This window comes from Rhinopithecus bieti, unplaced genomic scaffold (assembly GCF_001698545.2).
Source record: "Rhinopithecus bieti isolate Rb0 unplaced genomic scaffold, ASM169854v2 scaffold_6933, whole genome shotgun sequence".
Taxonomy (NCBI): Eukaryota; Metazoa; Chordata; class Mammalia; order Primates; family Cercopithecidae; genus Rhinopithecus; species Rhinopithecus bieti.
In genome coordinates this window covers 2,801,491-2,819,054 of record NW_016805426.1, presented here as the reverse complement: position 1 = coordinate 2,819,054, position 17,564 = coordinate 2,801,491, and the positions used below count along the sequence as shown (strand labels likewise).

General features: G+C 41.7%; 1 protein-coding gene across 1 annotated transcript in view; it reads right to left on the bottom strand.

Moving 5' to 3' along the window:
• Nucleotides 1–1,419: 1,419 nt before the first annotated feature.
• The window catches only part of TAF3 (TATA-box binding protein associated factor 3), a 211,399-nt gene continuing 195,254 nt past the window's right edge, over nucleotides 1,420–17,564 (bottom strand). The window contains 4 exon segments of the mRNA XM_017872492.1: nucleotides 1,420–3,417; nucleotides 4,170–4,276; nucleotides 8,732–8,893; nucleotides 8,895–8,985. Coding sequence (XP_017727981.1) covers nucleotides 3,303–3,417; nucleotides 4,170–4,276; nucleotides 8,732–8,893; nucleotides 8,895–8,985 — 475 coding nt within the window. The 3' untranslated portion in view covers nucleotides 1,420–3,302.

The following is a 17,564-nucleotide window of genomic DNA, read 5'->3' as shown; positions in this document are numbered from 1 at the left end:
CATTAGCATTCTTAGTGGCAGGGTTTCCATATCTCAGTGTTCATTTTATACTTCAATTTGGTTAGTAGGTCTTTGTTTAATCATCCCATTGAAAGGAGAACAAAGGCGGTTTAGGTGATACAGGAGAGTAATGCACTATATTTTATCTCTGAAAAAAGCCCAACAAAGTCAGAATACTCTGATAGCCTCTGGTTTTCTCCAGGACGTTTGGAACCACAAATCAGTCAGGGGATAAAGATCCTCACTGTGCCTCACTGTAGACACCTTTGGAAGAGAAACACCTTGTCAGCCACAGAAATTAAGCTCTGCCAGTTCCATCTGGCTCTGACGGCAGATTATCACACCAGAAGGGTGTCTCGGTTTCATGAGGTGAGGGTCTGTTTCTCAAATACCATCTCCCTCAATAAAATCACTAGTCAGGACAATCTCCCCGACCCCCCTCCCCCCACCATTACTTGTCTTTATAAAGTATTGATGCTATTCAAGTGATAGTGCTGGGCTAAATTAAAACCAGTCAGGATTTTGCTTCCAACTGGAAAACTGCAAACTCTCTAAAGGGAAATACTCTTCATTCCTTTGTATCTAATTCTGCTACAGTAGTTCCTCAAATTGCTGCTGCCTTTTGCGATCTCCTTCTCCCTCAAAAGTCAAAACCCATTTTTTCCTAAAGTTTGGGCCCCTAAACTTTTTCTCCCGATCAAATCATCCACCCCACTTAACCCTCTTCCCTCTCACCCAACGCAGGCTTTTCTTTTCCGGTTTTGCTTGACTTCATTCAAGAAGGTAAATTAATCTCCATTTGTCTGTGGTATATTTAAGTTGCTCTTTTTCCTTCAGTATTACTTTCTGGAGAATGACTACACCCAACTTTCTAACTTTTTCTTTGTAACATAGATGTTTTATTTTCTAATCCACATTTCTTTTTGCAGTTTCTTGAACTTCCTTTGGTTGGTGTCACAGCCAGCCACCCAGTAGAGGCTGAGACCACCAGTTCATTTCACACAGGCCACTGAACAGTCATAAGATGGTGACAACTTTTGGTCTCTAGTGACCTGGACTGGATCCGACTCACTGACCTAGAGGTGAAAGGCTCTGTATTCCATTACTAATCCCTCGAGCTCTCCAGCCCCCTGAAAATGATTCTTTGGTTTTATTATTGCAAAGACCATTTATAAAATCATGAACTGGATTTAGGAAAGCAACCATGAAATAGCAAGGGACAACAAACTGATTGAAATTCCTTGAATGTAGCATGGGCTGAAGTCTCTCAGACAGGAAGATCGGGGGAAAGTTATATACAAGCACCTCCATTCTGGTTTCAGTAGCATGACCTGCTCACTTAAACGTGGCAACTTCAGATCATGGACCATGCCTCAAGGAACTAAATCCTAAATAAAGAAAATGGAAAAGCAAACTATGAAATAGCCAATAATCTTTATTTTGCACTTCCCCCACCCCTCACCCCTCTCCAAAACCACTAACGCGCATTTTGTGCATGTGAAAATATTGTATAAAGTATAGAATGATCTCAAATTAATAAAACAAAAAAACACATATCTCAACATAGATGCTTTGTTTCTTTGCAGGGATAGAAAAATTCTGGCCTCTTGAACAAGGAGGGCAATGATACCCTGCACTCTGAAGAGGTCGACTCCATTTCCACTGATTTGCAACTTAACATTCATGGCAGAAAACTGCATTTCTCTAACCACATAATGTTTTAAAATATGACTAATCCATACACTAATATCAATTTACTTGGCATTTTAAAAAATCACATTTTCTAGTAATATATTTGTATTAGGTTCAAAGCCCATATTCTAGCATCCAAGAGATCCAGTACATGGGCCTACACTGGGATTATTTCAAAATCAAGTAAAAGTCCATATTTATTCCAAAGTTGCTAAAATATGCTAATAAAGTTAAATTTGATGTTTTTTTTTAACATTAAAAATAAAATATTTGGTTTACCTCTCAGACATCTATAACATATAATAAATAGTGGGCAGAATAATAATATAATAAAGTTTTGTGATACCCTGAAATTTGATGAGTTTTCTTAAAAAAATTCATAATATACTTCATTTCAGCCTTAAAGCACAATATTAATGAACAGATTTGTAGAAATAAAACAATATAAAGACAAAATGCTACAGTATATGTGGGTTTTTTTTTTTTTTTTTTACTTTCATGGAATACTACATGTCCTTTTAGTTACAAGTCTGTCAAAGAAATTTACAAAAAACAAAAATAGACCAACAATGAAACAACTTCAAATCATAAACTCTAAATTTAAATTGCCTTGTTTTCCTTCCAACTGCTTGGGCCCTTTCCCCCACGATATTTTCGGGCACTGCACAGGTTGAGCTCAAGGGGAAATTTCTTTGAACGATGGCTTTTTCTTTAGGCCTTCTTTGTTTCTGTCCAGCGCGTCATTAAAGGACTTGGCTGGGAAATCTAGTGGATTTCAGAGAAAGCCAGATTAAACACGATATAAAAATTTAAAAAATAACTACTTCATAAATATTTATTATTTACATTAGGGGCAATCTTTTAGTCTGAAGAGTTTTTATACAAGTTGATGAAATGTACAAGCAGTGAGAAGAGACTCCAGCAGTTTAAAGAAGGGCAAAATTAGAATGCAACGAAGATATAAAATACATTAAACAAAAATAATTTGCACAAAAGCAAACAGGACATGATAGAAACCTTTTTCTTAAAAAATATAAGGTATTTCACAAAAGCCTGAACATTTTACATGTTAGTACTAAAACGGGGAAGGAGGGAAGCTTCATATATTCTTATCACAAAAATATTTACCGGTACTCCAACTGGAGTTTTCTTTTATGTTATTCTGATTATCTTACTATAGAGGGAAAGGGGCTGAAAACTGTATACAGACTCTATCATCCTTAAATTACAGTTGAGGCAGTTTGTACATTATCTTCTCATCTAATACCTCAATGAAAAGGCCCTGGAGAGAATAAAGGAAATCAAAAGGGAAGATGTACGCTCTTTATTAATAATACTTGTCACTGGTATTAGAGAAGTGGAGGAGGGGCAGCCCCCAGGCCACGCCTCTGCTCGAGTTTCCTTCTGTCGCACTGCCGCGGAGCCACAGGCCAACGCGGCTGGGGAGTGAACGATGCAGGTGCGCGGTGTGTTCCAGCCTCAGTCCTCCTGGGTTCTTTATCCACAGGCATCTGGGGTGGATGTGATGGCAGAATTGCACCAGCTCCCTTCCAGGGGCGCCAGGGAGGAAGCCTGGGCTGACCCCGCTTGGTCCAGCCCCTCGGGAGCCGTCAATGCGCTCGATGCTTCCTCTTCTTGTGCTTTTTGTCCTTCTTCTTGTTGGCACACTTGGGGCAGAACCACTGCATCTCTTCTGGGGGTGCAGTCATGATTCCAACACAGGGCCTATACATGAAAGCAAGCTCAGATAAGCAACTTCTATACAGTCGATTCTTCTCCCTTCTGTTTTAAAGTACTTTTTAAAGTCTATGACATGTTTACCCGAAATCAAAGTCAAGCAGCACCACTGTTGGGCATGCAGACTAGGATATTACAGACGCGCCCTTTACAGGCCCCTCTGCAGAGATTCATTAGTTCATTCCTCCTTTCAGCCAGGAAAGGAGGCTTCTGAGCCACGGCTTTGTCTTTATCTCACAGATACCGTATATCATAACTGAACAATGTATCTGACATTTTAAAGATAACACGAGAAGATTATCTGCATACATTTTGGTTGAGCTTTTCAGTTTTTAGGAACCGCTGAAGAGGTTTAAAAAACAGTTAAGCAGCCTTTAGTCCTGCAGTTTGTACCATCCCTACAAAGGGGCTGCCTCTTCGTGGTCCTGGCCAGTGCTACAGCTTCTAGGGAACCGGAAAGGAAGGTCAGGGAAGCCCCCGGGTCTCCTTCTGGTATTATTATTTTTAATAAGAAGGATAGATAAGCTAAGCAGAATGTTCAGAATTTAGGGTGAATAACAATAGTCTAAAGACTCTTGGGTTTTGCAGTTAATTGCATTTCTGTGATTTGACTCCATGTACTGTCCCTAGGACAGCCCTGGGTCAGTCCAAAGGCAGGAATCTACTCAGTGGACACTTCGTCTCAGGAGCAGCTGATGCTGCCTGACGCACGTGGCCGGCAGGGCGCCCTGGGCACTCACCAGTGGTACCAGTCATCGCAGTCGTCACAGCCAATCATGGGACTCCCATCATCAGGCTTGTTACACCCAGGGCAGATCCAGATCTGATTGCCCCACTCATCTCGGATCTGATGTTTGCAAAGTGGAAGTGGCAAAAATGGAGGGAATGGGAAAAAACCAAAAGAGGTCAGATCAGAATGATTACTTTATACTGTTAACCTAATCAACAGGCACATTAAACTAAAACATATAGTAGATCAGCACTTCATTAATGCCACAATCAGTGTCATCACTGTTTTAGAATGGTGAAACAGAAAAACGCCAAGTGTTCAATGATAAGACATTTCTAATGAGTATTCTAAGCTTTCTTTTGTAAGTCATAAAAAACAAGCATTTTATAATCATCTCTGTGAACAATATGACCTGTAACCCCTTTCATAAAAAAAACAAAAAAAAAAAAACAAAACTATAACTACATACATTCCTAATGATTTGGGTCTCTACAAGGGTGGTAACAACTGATTTTTTGAAAGCTACAGACCTCCACTTTCTATGTGGTTTTTCTCAATCACATTCATAGGCATGGAATTAATATAGACAGCCAAATGTGCATGCACCATCTTATTACTTATTAGCCAAGCCCTTCTCCTGAACGAGCTGATAAGATCAAGGATATAAAAGAGTTGTTACTAAGTAACTTTCCACTCCCTTTATGACATTTTTAGTAAAGTACAATCAACTAAAGGGCAAATGAAATAAGGGGATAGGGAGACCAAAGAGCTATAAGGTTCAACATTATTTTGCTACAAATGTTGTGTACTCTGGAGTTGACTTTATTTAACTTAGCAGTCCTCAAGAGGGAACATCCTATTAACCACTTCCTCAAACTCCACATGAACAGAGCCAACCTGGAAGAAGTAATTCACTGATGGGCATTAAACACCAGCAATAAGAAAAAGGTAATTTCAAAAGTGTTGACAATAACAGAGCATATTATTGCATCCGGTTTATTTTATAAGGGATAGTTCTTCCTAGACTTTCAAATACCACACTGACTAGATGTGCTTTTAAAAAGGCTTTCTTTGTGTGTGACAGGTGCATTGGGGGTGAATATACGTTTCACTGTATATAGAGTTAAGGCAACTCTACAAAGGCAAGCTACATTGACAGGAAAACTTCCCAGAGAAATCTGTGGGCGACTACATCTCTGACCCTCTGTAATTTCAGGAGAAAAAGTAACAAGGGGTGAGATCCAGCAGTCACCCGTACCCGCTGCCTCGTGGCCAAGGCTGGTGGAACATCCTATGCCCTGAAGCTCCCACGTGTGGCCAGTCCTGCTGCTGGCTGACCTTGCTTGCAGTCAGAAGGCAATGACTCTATGTGCTGCACAAGAGCTTTGCCACAGCATCCACAGTAACTAACACCAAATACGTCACAGCTTACTACATTCCTCTAAACCTCTCATTTCATTTAATCATTGTAAAGCAACCTCTGGGTAGCTTGTGAATGGGGAAACCAGAGCTAAGAGAATTTAAGTGGCGTTTCCAACATCACACCATTAGGCAGTGACAAAATCTGCCTTTTTGCTCTCTTGCCTTCATATGTCATCTAAATCACACATTTTGTCCTCTGCCCACAAAGCGTCTCTTCATGAGGTAGAAGGCTTTTTAAAAATTGTCATTTTTATTTTAAAAGACAGGGTTTCACTTTGTCGCCCAGGCTGGGGTGCAGTGGTGTGATCACGGCTCACTGTAGCCTTGACCTCGCTAGGCTGAGGTGATCCTCCCAGCTCGGCCTCAGGAGTAGTTGACACTATAGGCACATGTCAACACACCCGGCTAATTTTTGTATTTTCTGCAGAGATGGGGTTTCACTATGTCACCCAGTCTGGTCTCAACTCCTGGGCTCATGCGATACGCCTGCCTCAGCCTCCCAGAATGCTGGGATTATAGGCATGAGACACCATGCACAGCCAGAAAGCTTTCCTTCTACACTGTCTATTCCAACTGGATTCATCTCCAGGAGGTGAGTTAGTTCAAAGATCTACTGGAAAACCAGAACTTTCAGAGCTGGAACACGCCACAGAGATCACCAAGTTTAACACAAACTTCTTAATTACAGATGAAGACACAAAGGTCGAGGAGGTTAAGTACAAAATCTTTCCTGATCAACCCATTTGGGGGTAATGTTGCCTCAATTAAACACCTACAATGATTGGTCCCTGGACGGACCAACTGGATGATCACAGTTTTAGAAGTTCCTTCCAAAACTCCTTTAAGGAAATTTAATAATAGGCCAGGCATGGTGGCTCACACCTGTAATCTCAGCACTTTGGGAGGCCAAGGTGGGAGGATTGCTTGAGCCCAGGAGTTTGAGAGCAGCCTAGGCAACATAGGGAGACATCATCTCCACATACACAAAAACAAAAAACAGTCAGGAAACAGCCAGGTGTGGTGGCAGACGCCTGTGGTCCCAGCTACTTGGGAGGCTGAGGTGAGGGAACCATTGGGGCCCAGGAGGTCGAGGCTACAGTGAGTGGTGCCACTGCATTCCAATATGGACAAGAAGAGGGAGACTACTCAAAAGAAAAAAAAAAAAACCAGAAAAAAAAGAAATGTAATATTGTACAGTTTATAATGACAAATACCATGAGTCCTACCCGGCCACTTTCTAATCATATTAGTACCTACCTAGTTACACAAGGTCAGGGCCCCCATTAGGCTAACACATCACAGTCTGTGGATTTGGTAGTCACAGCAATGGCAATGGCTCCATACACCTTAAATATTTTCTTGTGTGTTTGTGTGTTTAATTCTATCGTGTCCAAAGAACATAATCTGTATAAATACTTTACTGCCAGACTGTATTCAGGGTTTGAATAAGACCTAATACTATTAAGTAACAGGAAAGCAACTAAAAACAGTCCCAGAACAACGTGGACTCATTCGACATGGTGGGATTTACTATTTTTTTTTTCTTGAGACAGAGTTTTGCTCTTGTCGCCCAGGCTAGAGGGCAGTGGCACGATCTTGGCTCACTGCAAGCTCTGCCTCTTGGGTTCAAGCAATTCTCGTGCCTCAGCCTCCTGAGTAGCTGGGATTACAGGCATGAGCCACCATGCCCAGCTAATTTTTTTGTATTTTTAGTAGAGATGGGGTTTCAACATGTTGGCCAGGCTGGTCTCGAACTCCTGACCTCAAGTGATCCACCAGCCTCAGCCTCCCAAAGGGCTGGGATTACAGGCGTGAGCCACCGCGTCCAGCTGGTTTTACAATTTGAAGTCATGCTTGGATACTCAGGAGTTTGGTGGTCTGAAAGTTCATTTCCATTTAATATGCAAGCCCTGCCATATTCTGGATCATAGCCAATAAAATATAACTAGTGCTATTATTCAGAAACACCACCTGGCTCATAATATCAGTGTACATTATATAAATTATACTCAAGTGAATAACTGAATTGCTTGATCAAGAAATTCAATGTGAGATTTCAGCACCACTGTGCATCTCTACATTTACAGATTGATATTACTGTCTATATGTATATAGTCATATCCAAAACAATATAAACACAATGCTTTGATGTTATTTATGGAAGCTGACTATGTGAACACTGCAATGTAACTTTTCAGCCAAAAGCTTGAAAATGCAGTGAAAAATGGCAACGAAGAAATGCATCTTGGCTGGGCATGGTGGTTCATGCTTGTAATCTCAGTACTCTGGGAGGCCGAAATGGGTGGATCACTGGAGCTCAGGAGCTCGAGACCAGCCTGGGCAACATTGTGAAACCCTATCTCTACCAAAAAATATAACAAATTAATCGACAGTGGTGGCGACTGCCTGAGATCCCCAGTTACTCAAGAGGTGGGAGGATCACTTGAGCCTGGGAGGCAGGGACTGCAGTGAGCCGAGATCGTACCACTGCACACCAGCGTGGGTGACAGAGTGAAATCCCCTTTCAAAAAAAAAAAAAGAAAAAAAGGCCAGGCGCGTGGCTCATGCCTGTAATCCCAGCACTTTGGGAGGCCAAGGCGGGCAGATCAACTGAGGTCAGGAGTTCAAGACCAGCCTGGCTAACCTGGTGAAACCCTGTTTCTACTACAAATACAAAAACTTGGCCACCCGTGGTGGCAGGCGCCTGTAATCCCAGCTACTCAGGAGGCTGAGGCAGGAGAATCACTTGAACCTGGGAGGTGGAGGCTGCAGCGGGCCGAGATCTCACCACTGCATTCCAGGTTGGGCAATAAGAGTGAAACTCCGTCTCAAAAAAAAGAAAAAAAAAAAAAAAAAAAGAAAGAGGAAGAAAAGAAAAAAGAAATGTGCCGGCTAGGGGCAGTGGCTCAGGCCTGTAACCCCACCACTTTGAGAAGCTACGGCAGGAGGATCGCTTGAGCCCAGGAGTTTGAGGTTGCAGTGAGCTATGATTGGGCCACTGTACGTAGGGAGACCCTGTCTCAAAAATAATTAAATAAATAATAAAATTTGAAAGAGAAATGCCTCTGAAATTCGACAGTGATTCAGAGCACACACTTGTCTTGAACTGAAAACGTCTCCAGGCTAACCGCTCGGGGGGCAGGTACGCACCACGTAGGTGCTGACCGTCTCAGTCACCACGCTGCGCACAGGAGCTTTGGCACTGGCCCCGGAGGCGGCAGGACCCGGGGAGGGCAGCAGGGCAGGGCCCGCGGCGGCCTGGGCGAGCAGCGGCAGCGGCACGGGCGCAGGGCTCACGAGCATGGGGCCCGGGGGTGGGCGCGGGGGCCGGCGGCGGGGTCTTCGGCCTGTTCTGCGAGGGCGCCGGCTTGGCCTCGGGCGCAGGGACCACTTTGCTGATAACACTGTCAACAAAAGAGGGAAAGGTAAAAGTCAAAACAGGATCATCATCGAACCAAACTCGTGCTTAAAAACATGATTGCAAAATAGCTTTTCTTCCAGTAGCGAAATATTTCAACGTCCAGAAGCGGCTCAAGAACTGAGTTTGAGGCCCTACATCAAGTGGCCTCTCCACTTACTCAGACGAATTTTCCATTTTCCCAAACTTCCCCTCAATGGCCAGATATCTAGAAATTTCTAGTAACCAATACACATGCACAGGCAATATGACTTCAATTGCCTGTTCCTGTGCTGAGGCAGAAGCTCTGACAGCTTCACAGGGGAGCTCCCCACCCCCACCTCTCCTCAGTCCTCCAGGGGCCCAGACAGGGGCCGCTCCTTCCACTCGGGCTCCAGCTGGAGAGGACCTGGAGCAGCCTGTGTCCCACACCGGAGATGGGCAAGAAAGACGCAATTGCTGTTGGAAGCCCTTGAGATTTTTGGGTTGTTAATTACCATAAACCTAACCTGGCCTAAGCTGCTGAACAGAGCAGCTTAAAAAAAAAAAAAGTTTCTATTTATCTCTTCTCAATTCCAATGTTTCTTCTTAATACTCTCAATGCCATTGTCAATAAAACTGTGAAGACTTTCTCACTTCTGGATTTGGCTTTGATTGCCAGGTTTTACAGACTGACTGTTCAGGCTGGGCGAGGTGGCTCACGCTTGTAATTCTAGTACTTTGGGAGGCCGAGGTGGGTGGATTCCTGAGGTCGAGAGTTCAATACCAGCCTGGCCAACATGGTGAAACACCGTCTCTACTAAAAAACACAAAAAATTAGCCAGGTGCAGTGTCGCGCACCTGTAATTCCAGCTACTCCGGAGGCTGAGGCAGGAGAATCGCTTGAACCCAGGAGGCAGAGGTTGCAGTGAGCCGAGATCTCGCCACTGCACTCTAGCCTGTGCTACAGAGTATGACTTCGTCTCAAAAACAAAACAAAACAAAACAAAACAAAACAAAACAAAACAAAGCAAAACACAAAACAAAAGATTGTTCCCAGACGGGCTGCAGAGGTAGGGAGGAGGTAATGCAGCGGCAGCTTCTGTCCTGGTGACGCTGCTGCGGGTCGCTAGAGCTGTGGTACTGTGACCCTGCTCCTCCACTAACAGCATCCTCTTCATACAACTCAGTGGAAGCAGCTCTGGACTTGGGGTCAGGGCATCTGCGTTCAAATTCTACAGCCGCCAGAGACTAGACCTGTGGCCTTGGATTATTCATTTATTATAAAAAGCGCGATTTATTGAGGACCTACCTATAAGAAGTTAGAGGTTATACTAGGCACTTTACAAATATCATCTCATCCAGTCCTCATGAGAACATCAAAGAAGTAATGATTACGGCCGGGCGCGGTGGCTCAAGCCTGTAATCCCAGCACTTTGGGAGGCCGAGACGGGCGGATCACGAGGTCAGGAGATAGAGACCATCCTGGCTAACACGGTGAAACCCCGTCTCTACTAAAAAAAAAAAAAAAAATACAAAAAAACTAGCCGGGCGAGGTGGCGGGCACCTGTAGTCCCAGCCACTCGGGAGGCTGAGGCAGGAGAATGGCGTAAACCCAGGAGGCGGAGCTTGCAGTGAGCTGAGATCCGGCCACTGCACTCCAGTCCGGGCGACAGAGCGAGACTCCGCCTCAAAAAAATAAAAAAAAAAAAGAAGTAATGATTACTCCATTTTGTAGATGAGGAAACTGAAGATCAGCGAGAGAAAGGAATTTGAGTAAATGGGTGGCAGCTTTTCAACCAAGGTCTACTTGATTCCAAAGTTTGCATTTTTTTAAGCTTCTTTATTTAAAAAAAAGTATCATATATACATTATAAAAGTATATATATATATCATCAGAGAAAACAATCATAACAGATGTCTAGGTAATAAATCAGAGATAAAATATGTTAGCTTGCCATATTTATTTCAGATGAAAACTTCCTTCCCGCCCCAGAGCATACCACTGCCCTAAAACAGGTAGGAGATTTTGTTATTGTTCTTGTACTTTATTTTTTTCTCTGGTACCTCTCCTTGCCTGTAGGTGTCCATAAACAACACTTACCGCATTAGTGTTTTTTTTTTTTTTTTTTTGAGACGGAGTCTCGCTCTGCCGCCCAGGCTGGGAAGTGACAGTGCCGGATCTCGGCTCACTGCATAGCTCCGCCCTCCCGACGGTTAACACCCATTCTCTCCGCCTCAGCCCTCCCGAGTAGCTGGGGGTACCTTACAGCGCCCCACCACCTTCGCCCGGTATTTTTTTGTATTTTTAGTAGAGACGGGGTTTTCACCGGTAGACCAAGGATGGTCTCAATCTCCTGACCTCGATGAATCCACCGTATCGCCTCCCAAGTGCTTGGATTACAGCTTGAGCCACCGGCGGGCGCCCGCCGTTGCTGCTTTACTTTTATAACCAATTTCACCACTCAGTTATCAATCAAGTTTCTGGGCCATGCAATATGGCCATCCTCACCTCACCAGGGAATCGCCAGCCTGCGGACTGTCCCAGCCTGTCTCTTTCTATATGCCACACAATTCTTTAGGCCTTGATATTCTCATCAACCAAAGTGCAAAGAAGCGTGCCTCAGAGGAGTTGTTAGTGAGAACCTCAATATGGAGAAAACACTTCAAAAAACAGCATCCAGATGGGAAGGTCAGCCCCGTGCATGTTCACTGGCTGCTGCTCACAAAAGCCTCCAGGACCCATTGCTGGACCAGCCCGCATGGTTCCACTTCCTCATAGTCCTAGTTAGAACACTTTCAACCAAAAGCACGACTCTGTGCTATTCTGATCATAAATTTATAAAACATTAAGTTACTTCAAAAACTTCACCATTTATTCAGAAATAACTTCCACTACTGCTAATTGTTCCATTTGCTTCTGCAAGGGTGTCATCTTCCAACCTGGTACAGCCAAAGATCAAGAGAATTTAAACACACTGTTGTACAGCAGACACTTAATAAATGCTGAACATAACAACTAGCTTGACTTTTATTGAGCACTACTATCGTCTGACTGTCCTAAGCACGGAAACCCAATTGGTGGGCCAGGCGCCTATGCTAAATGTTTTACTTGCCTTCCTTATCCTCGTTTTTTTTTAGATGATTTTGCTCTTAGTTGCCCAGGCTGGAAGTGTTAATGCGCCCAATCTTGGCTCACTGCAACCTTCTACCTCCGGGTTTGCCTCCGGGTTCAAGTGATTCTCCTGCCTCAGCCTCCTGAGTAGCTGGGATTACAGGCACGTGCCACCACGCCGGGCTAATTTTTGTGTATGTGTGTATTTTTTTTTTTTTTTTTTTTTTTTTTAGTAGAGACGGGGTTTCTCCATGTTGGCCAGGCTGGTCTCGAACTCCCAACCTCAGGTGATCTGCCTGCCTTAGCCTCCCAAAGTGCTGACATTACAGGCATGAGCCATGGTGCCCGGCCTCATTTGTTTTTCATAATGACCACATAAGGCAAGCTATTATTCTGCTTTTTTAAATGAAGAAACCAAGGCACAGAGAGATTAAGTATCTTGCATAAATTAACACAGGGTACTGCTACATGGCAGGGCCAGGATTTAAACAAGGCGGTCTGATTTTAGAGCCTGTGATCTTTTTTTTTTTTTTTTTTTTTGAGACAGAGTCTCGCTCTGTCGCCCAGGCTGGAGTGCAATGGCACAATCTCAGCTCACTGCAAGCTCCGCCTCCCACGTTCACGCCATTCTCCTGCCTCAGCCTCCTGAGTAGCAGGGACTACAGGCGCCTGCCACCACACCTGGCTAATTTTTTTGTATTTTTAGTAGAGACGGGGTTTCACCGTGTAGCTAGGATGGTCTTGATCTCCTGACCTCGTGATCTGCCCACCTCGGCCTCCAAAAGTGCTGGGATTACAGGCGTGAGCCACTGCACGTGGCAGAGCCTGTGATCTTAATAAGTATATGACACTGTCTCTCAATGTGTACTGAGGTTTGCCTTACATAAAAGGCATGTAATATAGGAGTTCAAAGTTATTGCTATGGCATTTATATCGAAAGAGTAAGCATTCTCTATTTTTATGGCTAGACTAAAATTTTAAAACGCTATTTCTGGAGGCAGTTTCCCATAATGGTTTAACACACAAGTGATGGAACCAAAGCTAAAGGAAAAAGCAGGAGCCCTGAGAGGTAAGCAGAACACAGATGCTTTACCCCGAGGGCATTTACGCATTAGGCAAGTCTGATCTTTGGTTATGATGAACAGGACCAATGTCGAAGCCCAGGATCTGCCCAAGGTGGAAGGTCTAATAGAACTCCTTCCTGACACTAAGGATTCCCAATCAGCTATACCCGTAAGGTAAAGATGAATGAGAATGTCATGAATTTTCACCTCTGGTGTTCTAGGATACTTTACATTTAAAGTAATTTGGACTTGCAATGTGCCCAGGCACACAGCACAATCCTGAGGGGAAGTATCTTAAAATCTAGGTCTCATATTAATATAGATAATTATCTTAAAAAAAAAAAGTGGCACATAATGAAAGATAATCAAACCTATGAGGAAGTAAGGTGGGATCAGGGAAAACTGTTAAGACATAACAGCTAGTATGAAGGGACAAAGACCACAGATACAAGAATTATCAACTATAAAACAACTTTGCTTACAACATTAAAAAATAATAAAAGGCAAAGGCTGGAAATATAGGTGGTAGGAAGTCACAGATCTAGTGGATTTGAAAAGAACCAAACAGACTTTCTACAAATTAAAAAATACAGTAACTGAGATTTAAAATTCAATGGAGTGATTTAACAACAGATTGGAAACAAGACAGAACTATAAACTGAGTATTAGGACAAAGTAAATTTTCGGAGCATAGCCTGAGAAGCAAAGAGAATACAATAAAAGGTCTAATTAGTGCATGTTTGATCATAATTCTAGAAGAAAAATGGAGCAGAGACAAATGTTAACAAGGAGTACCTGAGACTTTTACAGAACTGATGAAAGATACCAATCCACAGAAGCCCAACAAACCCCAGGCAAGATAAATAAAAACAAATCTATATCTAGGCACATCAAAGTGAAGCTATAAACTATCACAGACAGAGAGGAAACATCTGAAAGGCAGCCAGAGGGAAAAAAGAACAATTCCTCTCAAAGAAGAAACAGGTGACTGCTGACTTCTTAATTAGCAATGATGAAACCTAGAAGACAGTGGAGTAACATCTTCAATGTGCTAAAGAAAAATACACTGTGTCTTTGAAAACATCTTTAAGGAATAAAGATGAAACAAAGACATTTACAAGCAGGCAAAAGCTAAGAATTTGCCACCAGCAGACACTTAAAAAAAAAAATTCTAAAGCAACAATTCTCAAATTTTTGGTCCTAGGGCTCCTTTAAATTCCTAAAAATTATTAAGAACTTAATGTACACTATATCTGTCAATATTTACCATATTAAAAATAAAACTGGAGCAGGCACAGTGGCTCCTACCTGTAACTCCAGCACTTTGGGAGGCCGAGGTGGGTGGATCGCCTGAGGCCAGGAGTGATTCATCACAATCAACAAGGTGAAACCCCATTTCCATTAAAAATACAAAAATTAGTGGGTTTAGTGGCGCAGGCCTGTAGTCCCAGCTACTCCAGAGGAGGAGGCGGGAGAATTGCTCAAACCTGGGAGGCGGAGGTTGCAGTGGGCCAAGATTACACCATGCACTCCAGCCTGGGTGACAGAGCAAGAATCTGTCTCAAAAAAATAAATAAAATAAAATAAAATAAAATAAAACTGAAAAGTTTAAAATATTTAGTAATTCATTTAAAAGTAACAACAATGAACCCATTATATGTTATCAGATAACATTTTTTAAAATGAAAATAACTATATTTTCCAAGACAAAAAACTTGATAATGACTGGCAATGTTTTGGTTGTTTTTTCTTTGATAATGGCATCTTGCTCTGTTGCCCGGGCTGGTCTTGAACTCCTGGGCTCAAGCAATCCTCCTGCCTCAGCCTACCGAGTAGCTGGGATTACAGGTGCATGCCACTGTGCCTGGCCAAGACTGGCAATGTTTTAAATTTTTTGCAAACCTCTTTAATGTAGGCATATGTAACTAGAGAAGGGAGGAGTATTTTAAAATATTTTTTGGATAATGGTATAAGTTTCTCCTTAATGCTGCATTAAATGCAACAAATGATAGTTTCTTATAAGTTAGTTACAATGTGTAATCTGAAATCATATCAATAGACATTCATATTCTGTTACATTAAAATTTATTGCTCTGTTTAGCACTCTGAATACAAAAGTTACCCATGCATAATTTTATAATGTCATACATTGGTCATTTGGAAAATACTGGTTCACTGACTTAGGCAGATCTTCCAAATGTTTACATAATTCATTACACAACATAATAATATGTAAGCCAGTAATGGGTAAACAGAGCTAAGGTATTTTAATATCCCTCTATTATATAAAATGTAGCGTAAAGGTAGTGAATAAAGTATGGTAATTTCTAGGGTAACCATGCAAAAATTACAAACGAAGTATATAGTATGAGGAAAAAAGGAATGATAAAAAAAAACCTTGGTCTGATAAAAGAAAAGAGAGAGAGAAAAAAAAAACACTGAACAGTAAAGAAGTAGCACAAAATAATAAGGTAAATTTCAAACTCAAAACATCAATGATTATATCATATAAATGGTCTAAGTGATTCAGTTGTCAGGCTGTATAAACAGTGAAACCCAATATATTCTAATGCCCAGAGGCACATCTAGCAATAGAAGGGCTGAAAGTGAGAGGCTATAAAAAGATGTATACAAATACAAAGAAAAGTAATACCACACAAAAAAGACTTTAAGGCAAGAACTATCAGTGATAATAAAGGCTATTTCTTGATGACAAAAGGTTCCAATCTGCCAGGAAGCTATAACAGTTTAAAATTTGTATGTACCTAATAACACATCTACAAAACATATAAAGCAAAAACTGACAGAATAGCAAGAAACAGACGAATCCACAATCATAGCCAGTGATGTAAGCATATTTATCTCCCTGCGTAACTGACAGAATAAGCAGTCAAAAAACCAGCAAAGATGTAGGTTTGAAAATGAATAATGAAATTTACCCAATGGAAATTTTTAAAAAAATCTGTCTTCAATCAATGCAGAATATTCATTCTTTTCTAAAATATACTGAACACTGAAAGAAAGTGACCCAATTTCATAAGGCTAAAAAACAATTTGAATACTTTGTACACAGATTTGTTACCCCTTGCTATATCAGTAGTTCCTCAAACGAACAAAAAGCCTTTTTAATTTCTATGTCCCCAGTGTTTAACATGACGGTTATTAAAATAAAATATGTTAGAATCCAAACTAAGAAACAAAGGCTGATCCAGAAAGTAGTAATTGTCCAGATGACATGATACTTTTAGTGTATTTTTCTACACATTCAAAATTATAGCTCCCCCAAAAAAGTAGCAGAGTAATATGCTTTATGATGTGGGAAGGGATAAAGCACAGGTGAGAGAAATATGGGGTATCAATGAAAACAGAAAAAAAGAAAAGATAAGAAACAGAGCAAGTGAAAGAATTACAATTTTGGGTCAGGAAGCATGAGGACAACCCTGGCATTTTCAGTTGTTTGTTAATGGAGTTAAGTTCGGGGGCAGGAAAAAGAGAGAGAGGACAGAGGATGACAGGAAGAAGAAAAGAGAGTTGTGATCAATAAATATGACTGCAGGCAAAAATATGCCTGAAAATTTAACAAGAGAGGGTTATTCAAGGGAAACATCTTCTATCTGATAATACCCATTCACAGGATCGATGGACGGGGTCTTAGAAAACTGCTTGCAAAGATTATCACTTTGTTTTAACTTCGCTATTTGCTGGCTATGAGAGCGGGAAATGTTGGAGGTAAAGACGGAAGCTATTGTCCACAATAATTTTTAGACGTTCATGTGGTATACTATGCGATAATTATGCATGTGCGATTGAGAATTAGCTCAATTATGACTTGTTGGATGGTAGAGTTAATTAAAAAAAATCCTCAGAATTGGAGCTGTATCACAAACCATAAATTCTAAATGTCTTAAAAATCAGGCAAAAGAAAACAAAAGCATAAAAATTCCCAAAAAAGTAAGTAAATATAGATGTTTTTAGTCTTGGGGTAGGACAAAATTTCTAAGCATCTCACCAAAAGTTGAAACCATAAAGGGAAATGCTGATCTAACTGCACAACAATTTTATATGGCATAAAATAACCTCAGGAAAGTTAAAAGGCAAAAGACAAAATGAAGCAAACTACTTGCAACAATAAAGCATTCACTCCTTCTTATACAAAGAGTTGTTCTGAATAAAAAAGAATTAATGTTCTTATTCAAACACAAGCAAAGGAAACAGCAAGTAGAACATAGAATAAAAAAACCAAAACCACGGCCGGGCGCGGTGGCTCAAGCCTGTAATCCCAGCACTTTGGGAGGCCGAGACGGGCGGATCACGAGGTCAGAAGATCGAGACCATCCTGGCTAACACCGTGAAACCCCGTCTCTACTAAAAAATACAAAAAACTAGCCGGGCGAGGTGACGGGCGCCTGTAGTCGCAGCTACTCGGGA